Below are 23,306 nucleotides of genomic sequence, written 5' to 3'. Positions count from 1 at the left end.
TTTTTATTAGTAATATGCATTGCTAAAAACTTAAAAGATGATTTTCTAAATATTTAGAATTATTATTTTTTGTTTGTTTGTTTGTTTGTTTGTTTGTTTTGCACCATCAGATTCCAGATTTTGAAATCATTGTATCTCAGCTAAATATTGTCCTTCTAACAGAAAATCCATTAATGAAAAAATGATGATGCATACATCTCAATTTCGAAAACTGACCCCTTATGACTGGTTCTGTGGTCCAGGGTCACACATAGTGTGGGCCACATAGAGAGATGTAAAGAGAACCAAAGGAGAGAGAGAGAATGACATGAACAAACAGACACATGCATGCACACACATACTCCCAGACGCTGACTTGTGTATTTATGTCTTGTGTTTAACACACCTGGTGTGACTCGTCCCAGCCGTTCTCGTCCCTGATGCCCAGCTGTGCTCTGTAGTACAGCAGAGTCTCACAGCAGGATGTTTCGCCCCCTGTCAGCACCGAGTGGTACAGCGGCGTCAGTCCACAGCGGTCCGGATAATCTGGAGAAGCTCCCAAAGACAGCAGCACCTGGGATCAACCGAGAGTTATGCAAAAACAAGCCGATTAATGATGCACTAATCAATATTTTGCAGTTGTCACCATCAATTTAACCTGTACACATCTGGAGCCAAGTGGTGTTTAAAGAGAAAGTTCACCTAAGAATAAAACTTACCATCCCAAACGAGTTTGTTTCACCATGGAAACAGAAATTCAGCATATGCCTAGCAATGGATGCTCTGGAGTCAATGGGTGCCGTCAGAATCAGAGTCCAAACAGCTAATATAAGCATCACAAGTGATCCACACCACTCCAGTCCATCAGTTAATCTCTTGTGAAGCTAAAAGCTGCATGTTTGTAAGAAACAAATCCATCACCTGTTGTCTCTAACATTAAAATCACGCCTGGACTGTAAACTGTTCTTGATCTGTGCAGATTTCTCTCCTGATTCAGACAAGATTATGTTTTCCTCTGGATAAAGCAATATAATGGATAGATGACTCATGTTTAGTGACGGACTGGAGTGCTGTGGATTATTGTGATGTTTTTATCATCTGTTTGGACTCTCATTCTGACGGCACCCATTCACTGCAGAGCATCCATTACTGAGCAAGTCATGCATTGCTACATTTCTCCAAATCTGATGAAGAAACAAACCTATCTACATCTTTTACGGTGAGCAAATGTGGTTGAATTATTCATTTAAAAGCATTTTCATCTATTATGCTGTGAGTGAACTGCATGTGTTTGTACCATCAGTGCGGACTGGTTGTGAGCTCTGACTGCTTTATGGAGCGCTGTGAGTCCGTCTCTGGATCTAAAATCCACATGAGCGCCGTTCAGCACCAGAACTCGAATCCCTTCCACGCTCAGATGGCCCTGAACCGCCAGAGTCAGAGGAGTCTCTGAGAAACAGAAGAAGACACACACTGACACTACAGCTACAGAACAACGGCTTTATTTAAGAGAAACAGGCAACACACACTCAAAAAAAAAAAAAAAAAAAACTTTAGTGTGGAAGCCTGTAAACTTGTAAACTTCAAAGAATCAGCTAGTAATGTTCTGAATTAAAAGCAAAGGAAAAAATGCAATAAAATAAAAAACTGAGGGCGGCACCTGTCTAGATTTTAGATATTTATCCGTACAGTACAAAATTACTTTTAAAACTCACTTTTATTACTTTAACAGATACAAATTTATTTAGTTTAGTTATTTTATAAAAAAAAGAAAAAAAAAAAAAAAGATAATTGTTGCACTGGAAACTTTTTCAATATTTTAATTACACTATTAAATACACTCTACGAAAAGTCTGCAAAAATATGTACAGAAAAAAAATGAATTCGACAATAATTTGTAAATTTTCTGCCAGAACATTGTCGATTTGTTCAGCTCATTTTTGTCTTGCCGTGCAGCATCCAGCTCATTAAACACGGTTAACTATCTATGTTTACAACCACAACTAAGAAAGGATTCTCTCAATTACAACTGACCAATGAGCTACAGCGATACTGTGATAACATCATAGCGCCTGCAAGCAAAACACTGAACTCCTGCTTATTAAAAACTTTGCAATTGGAATTAGACCATATATATTTAGAAATAGTTAAAGGTGCCTTTGTTAGATCCAGAGCAAGATGGATTGAGGAAGGAGAGAAAAATACGAGTTTCTTCTTCTCACTTGAAAAAAGGAATTTTAAAAGGAAAAGCATCTCTGCATTACAGATTAACAATTCAATTTCTAAACACCCTGAAGAAATTGAGAATTTTGTTACAAATTTTTATAGGAACCTGTACTCCCCTGAGTTACAGGCAAACCAAAGTAAGTCATACCTGCAACAGATTAAGAACTATATACCTCAAATAAGTGATGAATTTAAGTTATCCTGTGAGGCTCCTGTTTCCTTAAATGAAATTAGAGATGCAATGAATTCAATGAAAAGGGGAAAATCACCTGGCTCTGATGGCCTAACTTTAGAATTCTTCATACATTTTTGGGATTTTTTAGAACAACCTTTTTTCTTAATGCTTCAAGAATGTATAAACAATGGTACAATGACTCCTACTATGAAACAAGGGGTAATATCTCTCATCCCCAAACCAGACAAAGACGTAACTATAATTGATAACTGGCGCCCTATCACTCTTCTTAATTTTGATTATAAATTAATTGCTTCCATATTCGCCAAGAGATTAAAACAACATTTACATCACATTATTAATGAAACACAGACTGGATTTATAAAAGGTCGTCATATTAGTTGTAATACTCGACTTGTTCTGGATCTTATTGATTATAGAGATGAAATCAAGTCTGATGCTATTATCTTATTCCTCGATTTTTATAAGGCCTTCGACACTGTAAAACACCAGTTCCTTATTAACTCTTTAGAGACCTTTGGATTTCCTTCAAAGTTCATAAATATTGTTCAAATGTTGTACAAAGAAATAGATAGCTGTATAATTTTAAATTCACGTACATCACCAAGGTTTCCTATTCTTCGCGGAATACGTCAAGGTTGCCCTTTAAGTCCTTTTTTATTTCTATTTGTTGTAGAAATGTTATCCATAGATATTTTGCACAATAATAACTTTGCTGGCCTTGATATCTTTAACAGAGAGATTCGAATTTCACAATTAGCAGATGATACTACTTTATTCTTGAAGGATAAACAGCAAGTTTCTCCAGTCTTAACTACAATCAATGATTTCTCTAACGCTTCTGGGCTCAAACTTAATTTAAATAAATGTGAAATTATTTGCTTATTTGATACTGTAGAAAATGAAATTGAAAATATACCTATTAAAAATGAACTTAAATATTTGGGAATTCATATAACAAAAAATTTAATTAGTAGACAATTTCTGAATTTTTCTCAAAGGATAATGAAAACAAAATATATTTTTAATAATTGGCTCCAAAGAGATTTATCAATTTTAGGCAGAGTTTTCTTATCCAAAACAGAAGGATTATCCAGATTTGTGTACCCTTCCCTGTCTTTAGCTGTAGATAATCACACTTCCAAAAATATAGATAAGATTTTCCTTGATTTTATTTGGAGCAATAAATCTCACAAATTGAAGAAATATGTTTTAGCAAACAAAAGGAGTGAGGGGGGTCTTGAAGTCTTGAATTTTGATGATACTAACAATACATTTAAAATTAATTGGATGAAAAGATGTTTGCTTGGGTCAGATTCTTTGTGGTATTTTATTCCTATTAATATATTTAAGAGACTTGGTGGCCTCTCTTTTTTGATGAAATGCAACTACTCTACTGGTAAATTACCTATTAAATTGGCTAGATTTCATCAACAAGCATTGTTAGCCTGGAAACTAGTTTACAACCACAACTTTTCCCCCCACAAAGCCATATTATGGAATAATATGGATATTAAAATTAGGAACAGATCAATTTTTTTTTATAAATGGTTTGATAAAAACATAATTTTTGTTGCTGATCTTTTCAACTCTAATGGTGATTTGTTATCTTATGAATGCTTTATGAATATCCATCAATATCCCATTCCGTTTAAAGAATTTAACTCCGTTATAAAGGCGATTCCTGCTGGTTTAATGTGTCTAATGAAAGCTTCCCTTTCCTATGAGTCATGCACAAAACAACTCTCACAGTTATGTTTGGGAGGAGTTTCGCTTTTAAGTAAAGAATGTAATAATACATTTATTCGTCAACTTTCTCAATCTCGAACCTCAATTTCTCCAAAAGGGAAGTTTTTTTGGGGTTCTAAAATAGCTAATATTAATTGGAGAAAAACATGGTTATTACCATATAAGTACTGCATACCGAATAAAGTGAAAGAAGTGCACTTTAAAATTCTGCATAATATATACCCTTGCAATGCATTTGTGTCTAAATTCTGTGATGTAGCTGATATATGTACCTTCTGTAAAAAAGAGAGTGAAGACAGTTGCCATTTATTTTTCTCATGCAATGTTTCATCACTTTTCTGGAAAGATTTGAGTGTTTACTGTTTTTCTAAAGTTAAAATGAATTGTAATTTACTCATTAAGGATGTTGTTTGTTTTTTTGAAAACCCAAACAAATCTTTAGAATCATCTGTTAACTTTCTTATCCTTGTAGCAAAATTCTATTTTCACAAACAAAGAATTCTTAAGAAAAAACCTAATTTTATAGAATTCTTATGTGAAGTAGAATATTTAATTAAATCACTAAGAATAATTAATAACAAAAAATGTATTTCTTTTTTGAGGAGATATGATGAGATCTTTCTTGTACAATGACTAATACTTGATTTGCTGTATTTCCTGCTTATTCCAGAACACCGCTGCAATTAGTGCGCTGAACGTCTCATCAAATAAAAAGCATCCTTCAAATGAAAAGCGCACGAGATCACGAGAACAGACTCATCATGAGCATAATGAGCTTTGAGTCTAAGGTCAATGAAGCGAGAAGATTGTGACAGGGAAATGTTGGCCACATAATGACGCTCATCTGAACTGAAAATGCCAAAGGGTTAAACATATTCTTCATTCAATCTACATCTGCCATTAAAAAACTAGATTAAACAACAGATCTAACCTCTAAGATCCAGGTCAGTGTTATTTTAGCATCAATACTATTAGCGTTTTTGTGAATATTTTAAATATTTTTGTACTTATAAATATATATGAATATATATATATATATATATATATATATATATATATATATATATATATATATATATATATTATGTTTACACTAACATTTTTATTAACATTTTAATAATTTTGTTGTATTTTTACTTGTCATTTTTATTTATACATTTTTTATGGTAAAAAAATAAAACTTTTTAAATAAAACTAATTATTAAAACTTTAATAACTAGAATGAAAGTGAAAACAGAAAATGTGTTTTTTTCATTCATTAGTCTTTAAAACTTTACTTAGTTGTATTTATTTTAGTATTTAAATCACAAATGAGAAAAGAAATAAAATAATTAGATAGATAGATAGATAGATAGATAGATAGATAGATAGATAGATAGATAGATAGATAGATAGATAGATAGATAGATAGATAGATAGATAGATAGATAGATAGATAGATAGATAGATAGATAGATAGATAGATAGATAGATAGATAGATAGATAGATAGATAGATAGATTTTTTTATGTTAACAAATTAAGAGAAAACAAACGTTTGCAAAAACCGGTTTTCTGCAAGCTGCAATTAAGTATGTCTAGGGCTCTAGGCATATTTTCAGAAGTACCATTTAAAGACCCCCAAAGTTCCCCCGAGGCTCCCACAGTCTCACCTCCGCTCTCAGTGTCGTGGTAGTTGGGGTCCAGTCCTTTCTCCAGAGCTTTACTCAACTTCTCCACTGCTCCAGCATGAACATAATCCAGGAACTTCTTCAGATTGGCCTGTAGAGGGAGACACACACACACACACACACACACACACACACACACTTCACCTCCTTCCTATAAAACACAAAATACTATTTCTTCTCATCTGTTTTGGCAGCCGAGTTGTTTGTCTTGTATTCACCTTGGTGTGTAGCTTCGCTAGTTGTTTCTCATCCAGGTTTGTCTGTTTGTAGACCCGAGTCTTATATCTGAACTGTAAGTTGAAGACACCAGGAAGAGAGGAGGAACTGATCAAAGATTTGTCCGTTTATAAGTTCTGAGAAACAAGAAGCTCAAAATAGACAATGGCTCTGTTTGATTCAAACCACAAACCACAAATGCATCAAGCTCTGGAAACTTTCAATGTGACACATTTCTGTTTTGCAGGACTGCAAAAACAATAAATAAAAACATAAAATAACATATCTTTTTAATACCTAAAAGATATGAAATCTTAAATTAAAACTGATATCCACTTAGACAAGAGTGGATTATGTAATTAAGGTAGATTTGAACAGAAAGGCTGAGGCTTTTTCCTCAGGAAAATGTTGTTCATAAATGTTGTGTTAGGGAAATGTGTCACGTGTTTTATTTAAATATATATGCATCAAATGTATTTTCTGAAAGCCAAAACGATGATCATGGTTCATTATTGCTGTTTCAAGATTTTTATTTGAAGTTTCAATTGTGCTGTAATGCAACTTAAACCTTTATACACTTTAAACACTAATAAGTTGTGGAGTTATACATTTTCAGACAATTAGGTCCCATTATTTTATGTCAATGCATTAAATAAAATGAACAAAAATCAGCAATAAATTTGTTGCAGTGTTTAATATTCTTAAGATATGATTAAAGATCTAATATATTTTATAAAAAAATATAAAGCATTAAATGATATCAATTTAATTTATAAGTTAATATTAAAATTAAGATTAATAAATACTTTATAAGTATTTGGTATTGCTAGATCATGTTAGCAGATGCAACTAAAGTGAATAAATGAAATCTTATTTTAAAGTGTTACCTGCTGTTCTTCTCAGCTGTCAATCAAACAGCAGGATCCTATTGTGACAACATGCCCCATAGGCTCAACAAGTATTAAATAACTGGTATTATTATGATTCTTATCATTATTAATAATAGGTCAGAAAAGTTGGCAAGTGTGATGAGGTTTAGGAGCATTCTGGGTGATGTTGTGTAGTGTTTGTGAGCCTGTGATGTCATTTCCTCCCGCACCTCCAGGTAGGGCACTCCCTTCTCCAGGGACTGAGCGAACTCCCGAAGCAGGCGCTCCTCCTCCAGGAACTTGGCATCTCGTCCGTCTCCAGCTGGCTGGAAGAGGCCGTAATTGTAAACATCCCACAACGACTCGCTGAGAGAACAAATAATCTGCTGCTTCGCGTTCCAAACGCTTGAATCGGGATCAAACCGCAAACACTTCTACAGACGGAGAGAGAGAAAACAGATTCGTAAGAACAACAGATTGAACTGGATTTAAAGTTCAAAATTACTTTCAGCTTTAGTGACGGCAGCTGTGATGTGCCGTCATTCACCAGAGAGCTTCATTTTGACTCATAACTCATAAAACTCCTGCTCACAGTAATGCACTTACAACTGATGTCTACTGAAAAGACGTTCTGGAAATCTGCAACCTCTTTATCTGCATGCATATTATGTATACAATACATCACATTTTTGTGTCGTTTGCATTGGACCTTAATCAATCACTTTTACAAGTCCTTTCAAAAGCTTTAAAACAAGGCTTAAAAACCATCCTGCATATTAAAATCCATCAGCAGACTTCATAATATGCAGCTTTATCTGGGGATTGTTAATGTGCCACGATTGAGCGTGTTAAAGTGAGCTGCTAATTGAGTCAGGAGTTGAGATGAGTTTAGATGAGAATGATTTTGACATTAAATCAGGTCAGAGCTCCCACACAAATCACCAGAGGAACTCAGTGTGTGTGTGTTTATTTAAAATTTCCCCAGAATAGCCTGACACACACACTAATATACAAACACAGTAAATATTCCTTCATTACGGATTCCCATGTTCCCCTTTTCTCCCCCTGAATTAATTTATTTTTTAATTTTCTTCTAATGTTTCAATCCCTCCCACAGTAACCTTGGGAGACACAACAGATCCAGAGTATATTAAAGTGTGTGTGTGTGTGTGTGTGTGTGTGTGTGTGTGTGTGTGTGTGTGTGTGTGTGTGTGTGTGTGCATGTGTGTGTGTGTGTTTGTGTGTTTGTTTGGAAGAAAATCACTACAAAATAAATTATACATTAAAAATAATAACAATAATAACAATACCAGTTTTAAATTGTATTTCTATACATTTGAAATAATTATAATAACAACTATAAAAATAAAATATTAAGGATTATTATTAATTATTATTCTCGATTTTAAATTATTTTATTTATACTAATTTAACAACAATCACTAAAAACATTGAACTGCAACGAAATATTATTAATTTTAATAATACAAATAATCATAGAACCTGTCTTAAAGGATAATTTTTGAATTTTTTTATAAAGAATAAAACCGGGGGGAAAAATTGCACTACAAATGCAAAAAATACAAAAATATTACTCATGAATAATAATTATAAAATAATATATTCTTAATTGTTTGTTATTTTATTTATATTTATTTGAGAATAATTAAAAATATGTAAATATAAAAATAAAACATTTTTTTGAATAAACAACGACAAATAAAAAATAAAAATAACACTACTAAAAATAAAAATAAATAATAATATAATCCATTTTAAATAGTTTTTTCTATTAATTTGACACAAATATATATACATTTATAAATTAAAAAATAATTAATAATAATAATGACATTATGGTCCCATATTATTTTTGATAGAAGTCAAAATAAATAATGGTAAATGCAAACATCTGCACCATATCTGTAGCTGCAAAATTACAGAAGTGATGATGTGTGTCAAAATGATAATCGGCCAATCGTACACATTGCTAGTGCATATGAATGTGTGTGAAGAGAAATGCACAGACCGTTTGTTTGATGTCAGGGATGCCAATGCGGAACACAATCACGGCGAACTGCGAGTCTTCCACGGGGGTCACTGTGGTCATGCTGCGCTCCATCTGACGCCGCCGGGCCTGCTGATTGGTCAAGACCGGGTGATACAGCGGCTGATTGGTTGTTTGATGATAAAGAGTCGGCTGACTGGGTAAATGAGGGATTCCTCTTTGGGCAGAGTTAACGGCCCTGGGCTGCCTCTCTCCTCTCTGCCATCCAATCACAACGGCTGCCGGTTTGGATCCATCTGTCTTACGTCCGGTCCGGTTCTGGTGTTCCTTGTCTCCCATATCAATCATCCCATTTTGTTTCAATCTCTTATATCGTTCCTCCTCATCTTCCTCATCCTCATCCTCTTTGTCTTCGGCGCTGCCAAAAAATCGCTTGGTGTTTCCCAACATCCTTTGCTGGACAGTGTCAGCAAGCAATGTTGATGTCATGGCGCTGAGTCATGCTGCTTATAGGTGTACAGCTTCATGTTAAACAGACTGAAAAAGACAAGACACATAAAATAATCAGGGATACATTTCATTTTACTGATATTAAACTAAATTCCTATTCCAATAACAGTCAGTATAAAGGCACACCCATAGAAAACCAACCTCTCAAAACCATAGAAACACCCTTAAAACCTCTCAAAACCCTAGAAACACCCTTACAACCACTCAACACCCTAGAAATGCATTTACAACCACTCAACACCCTAGGAACACCCTAAAAACCACTCAACACCCTAGAAAACCCCAAAAACCACTCAACACCCTAGGAACACCCTAAAAACCACTCAACACCCTAGAAAACCCCAAAAACCACTCAAGACCCTAGAAACACCCTAAAAACCACTCAACACCCTAGAAAACCCCAAAAACCACTCAACACCCTAGAAATACCCTTACAACCACTCAACACCCTAGAAACACCCTTACAACCACTCAACACCCTAGAAATGCATTTACAACCACTCAACACCCTATGAACACCCTAAAAACCACTCAACAACCTAGAAAACCCCAAAAACCACTCAAGACCCTAGAAACACCCTAAAAACCACTCAACACCCTAGAAAACCCCAAAAACCACTCAACACCCTAGAAATACCCTTACAACCACTCAACACCCTAGAAATACCCTTACAACCACTCAACACCCTAGAAACGCATTTACAACCACTCAACACCCTGGAAACACATTTACAACCACTCAAAACACTAGAAACGCATTTACAACCACTCAACACACTAGAATTACCATAAAAACCACTCAACACCCTATAAACACATTGACAACCACTCAACACCCTAGAAACGCATTGACAACCACTCAACACCCTAGAAACGCAATAAAACCACTCAACACCCTAGAAACACCCTTACAACCACTCAACACCCTAGAAACGCATTTACAACCACTCAACACCCTAGAAACGCATTTACAACCACTCAACACCCTAGAAACACCCTTACAACCACTCAACACCCTAGAAACAACCTTACAACCACTCAACACCCCTAGAAAGGCATTTACAACCACTCAACACCCTAGAAACACCCTTACAACCACTCAACACCCTAGAAACACCCTTACAACCACTCAACACCCTAGAAACAACCTTACAACCACTCAACACCCTAGAAACGCATTTACAACCACTCAACACCCTAGAAACGCATTTACAACCACTCAACACCCTACAAACACCCTTACAACCACTCAACACCCTAGAAACACCCTAACAACCACTCAACACCCTAGAAACGCATTGACAACCACTCAACACCCTAGAAACGCATTGACAACCACTCAACACCCTAGAAACGCATTGACAACCACTCAACACCCTAGAAACACCCTAACAACCACTCAACACCCTAGAAACAACCTTACAACCACTCAACACCCTAGAAACGCATTGACAACCACTCAACACCCTAGAAACGCATTGACAACCACTCAACACCCTAGAAACGCATTGACAACCACTCAACACCCTAGAAACACCCTAACAACCACTCAACACCCTAGAAACAACCTTACAACCACTCAACACCCTAGAAACACCCTAACAACCACTCAAAACACTAGAAACGCATTTACAACCACTCAACACCCTAGAAACACCCTTACAACCACTCAACACCCTAGAAACGCATTTACAACCACTCAACACCCTACAAACACCCTTACAACCACTCAACACCCTAGAAACACCCTAACAACCACTCAACACCCTAGAAATGCATTTACAACCACTCAACACCCTAGAAACACCCTAAAATCAGATGTCAGCTTCTTATTCTTTATCACAATTGTGTATTTATTTATTAACATATTTTATCTGTCATAAGTCTCATCTCAAGAGTTTAGCTCCGCGTAGCATATGTCATCAAAATATTATAATGTTTCTTGTTAGGGAGCTTTTATAAAAATAGAGAAATTATCATTCTTTCTAAATGTGATGTTTATTGTATAAGCTATTGTGACTTCAAATAAACAGAACTCGACTCGAATACTCGACTGAATAACATGTTCATAACATTTTATTTCTGTGTGATTAATTCAATCCAATTTAAACCTTGATAAATTATTCTTTCATTATTCATTATGATCCATGTGTCACCTTTTATAGTAAAACATGCAAACAAACAGCCGCTTTTATCATGTACGTTTTGTGATTATGCTAGTTCCAGTGACTTATTCCTTATTAGTTTTCCGATAACTTCTCTTTGTTGGTGAAATGATGAGGTTGTGTGACAGTGGCAATGACCCGACAGTGGAAAAGTAACTATTCACTCTAGGAACCATTCAATCACCCTCACAACCATGGATGACATTTGACTCTTGTTGCTGATTTGAATAGTGATGCTTCCCAAAAAATACAAATAAAATAATAATAAAAAAAAAAACATTTAAGTGGCCATTAATTTTTAACCAGAAATGTGCATGCTTTTCTGATGTTCATTTAAGTTTTCCATGTCTTTTTCCCCTGTCACTTCAAATGTGTCCATTCTGAATCGTTGTTACTAAATATGAGACACAAGAGGGGGGAAATCTGAGTTGTGGGACTATTCAGTCATAAATTGCATACAATTAATTTCTGAAATTTCTACCATCCATTACTGGAAATAAAATTATTGGCTGATATGTCCCTTTTAGTTTGGGAACTGCATCTTGCTCCTAAATTTAGAGAATTTATCATTTAATTTGAAGGTATTTAGAGCCGTCTGGTATACTAACAACAACTCCACACCCTAGTAAAGTATTAACCACCACTCAGAACACCCTAGCAATGCACCGACAACCACTCACATCCTCGTAAAGCACTAATAACAGCTCAACACACTAGCCAGTGGACTAACAGCCACTTAGAAAACATGGCAAAGAACTAACAACCACTCATGACACTTTGGTAAATGCATAGCAACACCCTGGTAAAAACACTGCAAAACCTTAAACAAAAAACAGCACATTTTAGTCAGAAAAGTCTTCAGAAACCTTTCTTTTTATAAAGATCTGCAAGCTACGACAGTGTGACTTTTCCCACAATTTATTTCTAAAAATAACAAACTCCTGCCATGTCACATTGACTGGATTCAGTTTGCAGAAGACAGCACAATTTTGTTGTTCTCTGTGTATGTCTATGTACTGGTGACGGCCATATGCATCTCCAAGATGATCTCACTGTTCTTAGCTTGCTAGTGTCACCAAACATCTGTGAGCCTGAAAAGACATAAAACCAAAATAAACAGCTGCAAACACCTTAATGCTACAGGGATAATTATGATTTTTTTTTCTTTCTTTTTTTAAGGAAAAATATTTCGAATTGGAATGTGAATTGCCAAAATATTGGAGAGCGTTGTTTCTCCACCCCTCAATCACGGACTCCACATTCATGCATGTTTCCAGATTGAGAGCACGCAACAGGAACAAGCACAATTGATGGGCAATGTGCCTTACACTGTAAGTTGATGAGTTGATTTATCCATTTTTTTATATTCCTCTAGTCATAGAGGTTTTTTTAGATGGGCGCAGTGGTTTTTAGGTCAGGTAAAATGGGTGCTGCAATTGCTCCAACCTCATAGTCATGGTAAAATCTTGTATGTGGCGTCATGCATATTCATTTTCACCCACAAGCCACTGATAAAACAGATCTTTTTTTCTTTTTTTTCGTTCTGTAAAAAGCATTAAAAAAACTGGATGTTTGAGAAAATTTCTTAACATTCAGCATGTGTGACAAATAAATCCACTTGACTTGCAGACTGCATCTGGTTGCATTGAGCGTGTGATAGGGGTCACTGTCCTGTAGCTTTGTGAAGCATCAGCCCACAACATTTCTGCTGATTTCATTGTTGTTTAATTGCACACAAGAGAGACACTGACTCATTGGATTTATTTATATCATTTTTCAGTCAGCATGTTTATGACTCCCCTATATTCTATGCGCAAATGCCTTAAACAGCATAACTGCACATGCACCAGATATCTGCACCTCTCCATCGATGCCTGTCATCTGTACAATAAACACTGTAAAGAGACACTGTTGTCAGTGACATAGTGCACTGTAAACCTCCAGAGATCTATGTCACCTCTTAACTGATGGCTCATGGAGACAAATTTACCCCTTCACAGCTTTAAACACTGATATAGCCAAGTTAAAAATACAGTATTGTACATCTTTACCAGCTTTAAACAAAACTCTGAATATCATTCAAAGATCTGATGACACTAACCTGGTAAACTTTGGTAAATCCAGTCACAATTCATCCGCTGAATCAACCCAGTACCTTGTAAACACAAATTTGTTTCCAGACGGACTGATAAACACCCTTTGATGTATAAAATATAGCAATCAGACCGCTAAAGTGAGTGTTTTCCCATTTTAAGTTTGAAATTTGCATCGGACTGTCAGAGAGACACTGTTTGGTGTCTGATGTTCAGACTAATATATCAACTCTTTAAAACAGGCTGTTAGTAAACTTGACTGGTTACACTGGTGCCAATTCAAGAGTGAAGCAGGCCAGCGAGACACAGATGGTCTCCTTCCAAAACCTTCCAAATCAATTGCTCACTCCATCTATAAAAATACAGCAATGTCAAAAATTAAGCTCCAAATCAAGAGCTTCTGAAGTTAATCAGGGTCAGCCACTGAAAACATAGTGATGTCTCACTGGTTAAGTAAGTTAAGTAGCCTGTTGGAAAATTTTTCATAAAAAAGTGAATATATAATCATGATTTTTCAATAAAGGAAGAATTGTGACCAGAAAGGGACAAAATATTGCATGAATTTGTTGTCAAAGACACAAACTAAACAAAATGAACACTACCAGAGCATCCAAAACACAACATGTGCAACACTTCAGAAGTGTTTGCATGCATGAATCCAGCCGTGCTTTGTTATATCGAACTATTAAGCGCTTTGTATAAAGTTTGTTGAAAATTCTCCAACCATAAATGACATGTAAGAAGACACGTCAACCACATGAACCCCCTCATATTCAGAAGCTGATAAAACCAGACCAATGAGGAAGCAGAGAAGTGTTTCTTGCTCACATGATTAGCTCTCCGCTGTATAATTGGCAGTTGACTGGGGCAGGTGGGGAAAAATAGAGCACTGGCCTCATTTCGCTCTCTAGAGACGATTCAGAGAGAGTAACGCAGGCGCCACACAGAAACCAGCAGCCCAAGGACAAAGCGGGAAGAGCGGTGATACGAGACCAGGCCACGAAAACAGCAACGAGAATGCAGAAACCATTGTTTGAGGACACCGGACACAAGACGAGACCTGTCAAACCATACTGTAGCACAGAGAAACACATGCGAGTTAGTCAATAGTCCAACAGAAACAGTATTTGCTGACAGAAATAACTAAATAAAGCACATTTTCATGTGTGTTTTGTCCAAGCGTCCATTCAGCTCGCTCACTCCCTTTTTTTGTGTGAGAAGAAACCCTTTTACACACACCTCCTGTTGTATTGTACTTCATTCTCTCACATACATAGCGCACCGCCCCCTCCTATGTAGGACAGGGTGAATATAGATGTATTTCCAGTGAATTGGTCCCCAGAAACTTTAATTGGAGAACTTCCATGGAACAGACTGTCCCACTTTTATAACCCGTTAAACAGAAGTGGAGCAACCAGGTCCAGCATTAGTCCCTTCATGTCTCTCAGTCTCTTTGTGTCTCTCGCCGGCCATCGCTCCATTAGAAAAGAATGACAGCGCAGATAACGAACAATTAAAAGAAGTGTTGGTGGTCTTTCCTGCACTCTTTCCCTGGGGCTCAGAGTGAGATTGCACTCTTGAAAAAATAACAAAAATTATTTCTATTTCCATTTCACATCTGCTAAAGCCATGGTGACAGAGATCATGAATTGTGCTTATCATTGTGGAACGAAATCTTAAATCATGCATGAGATTTACTGTGAGTAACTACATTCGAATGCAATGGTGACATGACGTACAAAAAGAGTACTAAACAACCATATAATGTTAAATGAGTTCAAATGTTTTGGTTCGGTAGGATTTATTTGTTCTGGAAAGAAGTTTTGCCCTGCACACTAAGATTGCATTTTTTTTTATTAAAAAAAAAAAAGCATTAAAAACAGATAATGCAAAAAATGCATTAAAATATTTTTAATGAAATCAACTGTTTTCTATATGAATATATTTTAAAATATAATTTATTTTTGTGATGCACAGCTGAATTTTCAGCATCATTATTCCAGTCTGCAGTGCCACATGATCCTTCAGAAATCATCTCAAGAAACATTTCTGATTATTATCAATATTAAAAAACAGTTGTGCTGCTTCATATGTTGGCAGAAACTGATGCATTTGATTTTCAGAACATGATTTATTTGAAATTGTATTTGTTCATTTTAAGAAAAACCTTTCTGACCCTAAACTTTTGCTCCACAATGCCAGGATGCTAAACTGTTTTGATTGGTTACTAGAGTGATGGTTGCAAATTCTCTAGATTTGGTTAAAGTCTCTTCTTCAATTAAGTCTGTGAAACTACTTCACTAGTTTAATAATAACTCTAATCACTTATTAATGCACAACTCTGTTTGTTTAAATAAACCAAACATTAATAATAAACCATTACTCATTTAGGAACAGCCCTTTACAGAGCTATGTGTTTAAACATCCTCTTATGTCCAATAATTTAAAGAGGAACACTTGCATAAATGGTGAAAGCAATACAAATGCACAGATGCTTTTCAATAAAATACAGGTGCGTGTTACAGGATTCATCAACGTGAAGAGAAAAGGCACTAAGGACACCAGCGACCAGTGTTGCTAAAATTATCACGCCATGTTGTCCTAAAAAAACCACACTAGTGCATGTGAAGCTGATACATCTCCTCTGACGAACAAACGGAGGAACAGCTCGGCTGATCATAAATAAACTTAAGGATGGAGAATCAAAACCTAACTACTTCTTTGAATACTTTGCATACTCAACATGTTTTGTGTGTTTAAAGAAAAGGGTTTTTCATAGATTGCTTAACCTTGGGATAAAGTCTTTACAAAGCCTGAGGAAAAGGGTCATGAAACTCTGATGCAGAGCTAGTTAGTTGAGCATTTGTGGTTCCAAGGGTGAAGAGTGTGACTCAGTGCACTGCTAGATGTGTTTTTCAGCAACACGCAACCAATGATACACCATTAATGCTTACTGCCCCAATGCTTATGAACAGCGTGGAACTGTAACAAGATAACTCAAAGTGACGTTAACACAGGAAATAATGCGTGACAAGCCCAAATAATCGGCAGAAGCTTTAGAGAAGGAACTTAACGAGGAGGAAACCCACAGCCGTGACCTGGTTTGACAACACACTGGAGGTCAGCGCTCTAGAAGAGAGGAGGAGTACAAGAGAAAACTGGGACGAGGAGAGACAGAACGAAAAAGATGCTGGGAAAGAGCTCAGGACACATGAGAATAAGAGTGAGTGCTGGAGGAAAACACACACACACAAGACCAGAGAAACTCCACTAAAACACAACAATCAGTCTGTCCATGCCTCCAAAACATCACAGACTGACCCAAGCTGCTCCCGGGGGAGATAGACGCTATAAAACAGGAAGTGACAACAGCTCTGACTGACTCTCTGATGACCGACAGACGTGTGCTGTTTTTTGAGCATGTGACAGACGAAGACAGTGCGCTTTTAAAAGAGAGTCAAGCATGGCTCTTTTGCATACGATGAAAGATAACCATGTTTTGACCATGAAAGTGTCTTTACAATATCACACTACTTTTGCAAAACTTCCATACAAATACTGAAGTCACACGATGCTTTGTGTGAAAACCTAAGCATCACATGACCACCAAACTTTGAAAACTCACTTACATTTCTGGACTGCTTTTCAGCTTCAACTTAAAACCTCGCTTTTTGTTTACAAAGTGTAATTAATGTAAATCTTGCACAGATATGAGCATACGTAAAAAAATTTACACTCATGCATTTTACAGATGCTTTTATCCAAAGCGACATTGCATTTGAGGTATATGTTTTATCAGTCAATATGTTCATCATGCGCACACCCCATATCTATTCAAGAAAACACATCATACACAGATTAAGATCACACCGCAAAAGCGCAGTAAAATCGAACGACAAATTGCGCTCAAACTGTTTACAAACACAAATATGAACAGTTCATTCTTTCTCTGGACAGACTTCCTAGTGCTATAGTGTATAAATATGCTCTCTGTGCACTCTGACCTTTGCTCTCAGCAGGCCCATCACACCAGGAAAACGGCACACACACACACACACACACTTACTCACCCACTCAATATCAGCACAGTTTACAGCAAAACACACACTGAAGTCAAAAGCACTGCATACGCAACTACTGCAGTTCACAGTCCTGCTAATGCACACCACCACAACTGCACCACTTTCCCAAAAGTCATTTTTCAAGCATCCCAGGAGTCACATGCATGCAATAGTTTCTATTATATGTTATCGGATGCACTATCCAACCGGGAATTACCCAATTGTCCAGCCTCAGCTTCCTCATTCCAGCACAGAAGAGCCGCTTTGCTCCAGAGACGTGGTCAGGAGGGCAGAACAGGGTCCAGAGAGGCACAACCAAAGCAAACACTCGCCAAAACGAGAATAAGCGTTTTCCCGTGCACATCCAGGCGTTGCGTCCACGCAGGATCACCTCCAGCACTGGAACAATCTCTCTTCTGATCTCTCCCGCTGTCATGCACTCAAACACTCCTCCCTCCAGCCTCGCTCTCCACACACACATACACACACACACACACGGCCTCTCGGATGCTTAGAGCAGATCAAACTGGCTCGCATCTGAGGCTTGGGTTTCATCCGGATCTTCTGTGGCTTTGAGGGAAGAAGTCATCTGTTATGCTTGGAAACCACTGAATCCCACAGAGGAAAACATAAATGTTTCACATGTATAATGCAGGATGTCCATGCATATGTGTGTTTGAGTGTATGTGTGCATGTGTGTTACACACACACACACACATTCTCTTAAAGAGAAGTGGGTCATGGATGGAAAAATGAGAGGAGAAATTAGCCTGCCTGCGTGAGCTCACACATCGTGCTGGGGTGAATTAGAGAAATCATCACCTGTCCTCATCACGCTGTGGTTATCACAGTCTCTCACACACAAGGTTTTTACCAGGACTTGACAACAAGCACTTAAGATACACCTATAAGACACAAGGTGGTAAGAGAGATTGACTGGCCTTCACCTGGTGAAGACAGAACAGAAGAAGATAGGGCACCTGCAGAACACTTTACAAAAGTCTGATTTGAAATCAGGCCTGTTTGGGAATTCTTCTTTATTAGTGTTGTTTGATTAGTTAAGCATCACTAATACTAGTACTCATGGTGATGTGATGAAACCACTTAAACTACTAACTAACGTATTAAAGTCAGAGTTTGTGCTCCATACCAGTGTTACTGTATTTAAATGAGCTTTTATCTTTTAATTTATTTTATTTAAATTAGGTTTAAGCTTTATCAATTTGCATGATAAGTTGTTTACATTATTATTATATTTATAAAATAGTGTATACTGTATGTATACAGGGCTTTTAATTTAACGCGTTATTCAGATTAATTAATTATGGGGAGAAATAACCCGTTAAAATTATTAACGCATTTAACGCACTTGCCCCGCACCAGATCTATGTGGATCATCTGCCATTTCATACAGTCTATTGATGACTAATATGAGGCAGAGCAACACCTAACTGCCTGATGGAGCCTAGAAAATGTCCATAAAATTCAAGATTTGGGGCAAAACGCCCGTTTGAGAATTTGTCTCATATTTACATCACATAGTTAAGAAATATCACACGAGAAGTAGGCTTAGTGGAATATCACACTAGTGTAAATGTGATACTCATCTTATACAACAGTTCATTAACAACTTAATATTGTGTTAATATTTTAGACACAATGTTTTCTGTTTTGCTCAATTTTGCCAACCAGAAGATAAAAACAAAGCATTACTGTTCATCCGAGCAACCCACAGCATCATTTCATTTCTTAATCCACGTTTTTAACGAATCGGGTTGAACCATTTGGCGCGTTGAACCGTTGGCTTTAGTCGCTTGGCTTTGAAGTGCTGCACAGACCGATCGGTGAATGACATCAAAGTACCGCGAGAGCGATTCAAAAGCACAAGGAGTCGTCTGCTCTATAAACTCTTGCGGTACTTTGATGTCACACACCGCTCAATCTGAATTGTGATGATTCGCTTCAACTCGAACAAGCGCAATGATTCAATGAACCATTCATAAAGAACCGTTTACTTCACTCCTGAATGAATCAGCCATTTGAACGAATCAAACGAATGAATAAATGACTCGATGACTTTATCATCATTAAGACATTTACCAACACCTACTGGCAGTATTATTTAGAGTATAATTTCATTAAAGAAATAATTTCATATTTTCATGGTAATAATAATAAAATTAAGAAAATAAATTATTAAAGTTATAAATCACCCAACCAGAAATTACAATTCTGTCATCATTTACTCACATGGTCCAAAAGAGTTGGCTATATGTAAAACATTTTATCAAACAAAATATTTCTTGCTGAACCTACTTTTTACATAACAATGACTTTAAATGATCTTTTGGGTGTAATTTCTCCAAATATGATGTGCCACTAATTAAAAATTATCGCTTACCAGCTCTAATACACACACACACACACACACACACACACACATAAATATATATATAAGTTGTCCAAATGAAATGCATAACAAAGCATATCACTAATCAAAGATTACGTTTTGATATATTTACAGTAGGAAATTTACAAAATCTCTTCATGGAACATGATCTTTACTGAATATCCTAATGATTTTTGCCATAAAAGAAAAATTGGTCATTTTGACCCAGACAGGTTTTATTTTATTTTTTGGCTACTGCTAAAAATATACCCCAGTGACTGCTCTTGTGCTCCAGGGTCACATATATGCATACTATATGTATATTACAGTATATTACACTATATAATAGACTGTATGGCTTATGAAGAAATTCAGCTGTCAATTCAATTCAATTCAATTCAAATTTATTTGTATAGCGCTTTTTACAAAATAAATCGTTACAAAGCAACTTTACAGAAAATTATGTTTCTACAATATTTAGTAGTAGCTAGTAGTTTGTGCACATTTGACAGGATTTTAGAAAAAATAATAATAATAATACAAGACGTAGTCAGCTAGACGATGAACTATCAATATTATTAAGTTATTATATGATTCAGTCACACATTTAGCAATAATTGTTAGTTCTGTTTGTTGATTCAAGGTTAGCATCATCTGAGGTCCTCTGAGGGTCAGCATCATCTCTTCTCAGGTGTTCTGGATCCAGACTGGAGCTTGTTTAAATCCTAGTTACCACGGGATGTAAATCCCGTGGCGAAACATAGAAACAAAATACAGACATCATTAGCATAGCTGCTGATCCAACAAAGTAAAATTAGTTTAACCCAAGCTAATGAATAAAAATGCAACTTTGAACAGATGCAACTACACTCACAATTAAAAGGAAACATTATTCGAATGCTTGGTCACTGTTTCTATCTATCTATCTATCTATCTATCTATCTATCTATCTATCTATCTATCTAGGCATCCACTCATCAGTCTGTACTGTATATCTATCTGGACTAGTATACTTTTGGTGGTGAACTGAGGTAGTGGTGTTGTGGTGAGCTGTTAATTCTAGGCAGTTCTTGGCATGGGTTTTCTCACTACTTCTCTATTTCCAGGCATCTGTTGGTCTGCCACACTGTTGGAGTCAAATAGTAACAGTCCTAGTGCCCAATTACTAATACATGTCTTTCTTCAGTTCAAAACAGAACTGAATGTGGCCTGTTTGTAGCCAGTGTTTCTCCGCCTGTTTCCTGACCTTTCAAAATAGACCCAGGTCCCACCCTGTCCTCTCACTATGAAGCCGATAAACACTTCGGTTTCATTACTATTTAATGCATTAACATCTTCTCAAAGAGGTGACTGAATCTGTGTTTTTAAACTAGACATGAATTTGATGCATTACGTGAAGACAGCAGAAACCACTTATATATTTATAGACATGCTCTTGTTCTACTAAAACAGTAGCATCTTGTGTATAAATTAATCACATAACCCATAAGGATGCATAATTAATTTATTCAAGTACTGGATTGCACTTATTCATCTTGTTAATAAACTAGATTTTTAGGTTTATGAAGAACACGTGATTTATGAAGTTGCTACAGTAAGTGACTGTTTACAGATCCAAGTGAATTCTTCAGGAACAAAGTTATGGATTTAGTCCCTCCTTCAATGTAAATCTTTGATATTTAATACAAGTTAACTTAATGCCAAGAAGATGCTTGCTTTGAGGAATCATTCATTTCTGAAGAATAAACACATCACATTACTAACTCTAATTATGGAATGAGCAATACAAAAAGTGAAACTTGATCTAGTAAGCGGCTCTTATTAAAACTACTGGACAGTAAAAACAAAACCCCTGCTTGCAGCCTTCTCTTTATATTCTTAAAGCATTTTATAGAGGTTTAGACTGATTTAACATTAAAAACTAACTACTGGAATAACTTGTACACTGTTCCAGAGACAACTGCAAATGACCTCAAAATCCCCAACGTGTCTAAAGTCACATCACTGACCTTCAGTCCACTATTTACTAAATTACTCATTCATTAGATATTAGTCATTCATGGCGTTTGTGTCCAAGGCTGATAAGCTGTAAAAAGCAGAATTAAAATTAAGACATGTCTCAACTTACTCCGAGCTGTTTCCAAAATAATAAAATAAAATAAAAACACTGTCCATTTAATTCTGAGAGTCAGCAAAAGGGCAGAAGATAATCATAAAAGCTATATTGTGGCTTTTAAATAAATACATTAATTAATGAATGAATAAGTAGGTTGTAAGTAAAAATCAATATGCTTTTCTTTTAAAACATTATTGTTCCTGGAACATGCATTACTCTGCAAAACCCCAGTGTGCGTCATGTCACCATTACTTCACTACAGACGATGAAATGGCACAATCTTTCTTTCACAAAACGCGTTTACAGCACAGATAGTGCTGTTTGCTTTCAGTTTAATGCATCTAGATTTCCCCACTGACCTGAGGATTTCATTTGGCATGAATGTGATACTCTGCACAACTCCATAATGATAATTTAACAACTATAAAGCATCAGTACAATGCATTATAAACCTATTCATAATTCTTTCAACAGCTCGGTTATTTATTACAATTAAGCCATGTCAGAACCAAAGGCTATTTTTAATAAATTATTATATAATAATAAAATAAATTTTTACTCTTAATAAATTATAATGCATTTGTAATGCCTTATAATGCACTTTATAATCAGATATGTTACTGAAACACTGTGCATTATGTGAATAGATAATAACATTTGTTTGGATAAAAGTGTCTGCTAAATGTATAAATGTAAATATATAGAAGATCAAAATGATGACTGGTTCTATTACTTATGAAAACAATGTGCATAATAGTGCATTGCCAAATGCAGAATGCAGGTTTCATAAAAATGCTGCTATAAATTCACGAGGCCAAAATGACTTATAAAAGCCCTTTTAAATGCATCACCCATTTATTTCTGAGCAGGTTCTTTCTCTTTATGTGAAAATTGTTCCTACAAGCAACCAAGAATCACATATATATATATACATTTAATCAAAAACAAAAAAGTCCTGACTAATAAGCATGTTTCTGTCCATAAATAATACCATGACTGGGTATTCTGGGAAATGCACAGGAAGATAACACACACACACACACAGAGAGAGAGAGAGAGA

General features: G+C 36.0%; 1 protein-coding gene across 3 annotated transcripts in view; it reads right to left on the bottom strand.

The window, feature by feature from the left end:
- The window catches only part of LOC113041983 (SH3 and multiple ankyrin repeat domains protein 1), a 46,782-nt gene extending 28,596 nt beyond the window's left edge, over window positions 1-18,186 (bottom strand). For 2 of the 3 annotated variants that reach the window (XM_026200567.1, XM_026200569.1), the window contains exons 1-7: window positions 17,959-18,186; window positions 8,934-9,449; window positions 7,135-7,338; window positions 6,038-6,109; window positions 5,802-5,910; window positions 1,277-1,428; window positions 386-553 (exon numbers count right to left, since the gene is read on the bottom strand). In XM_026200567.1, coding sequence (XP_026056352.1) covers window positions 386-553; window positions 1,277-1,428; window positions 5,802-5,910; window positions 6,038-6,109; window positions 7,135-7,338; window positions 8,934-9,401 — 1,173 coding nt within the window. In that variant the 5' untranslated portion in view covers window positions 9,402-9,449; window positions 17,959-18,186. Of the gene's footprint in view, window positions 1-385; window positions 554-1,276; window positions 1,429-5,801; window positions 5,911-6,037; window positions 6,110-7,134; window positions 7,339-8,933; window positions 9,450-13,688; window positions 13,884-17,958 lie in introns of those variants that run through there. The other variant, XM_026200568.1, reaches the window with a different exon arrangement.
- Between the last annotated feature and the right edge of the window lie 5,120 nt (window positions 18,187-23,306).

The sequence above is a fragment of the Carassius auratus genome, chromosome 24 (assembly GCF_003368295.1).
Source record: "Carassius auratus strain Wakin chromosome 24, ASM336829v1, whole genome shotgun sequence".
Classification (NCBI taxonomy): domain Eukaryota; kingdom Metazoa; phylum Chordata; class Actinopteri; order Cypriniformes; family Cyprinidae; genus Carassius; species Carassius auratus.
This window is presented reverse-complemented; position numbering and strand designations above follow the sequence as displayed.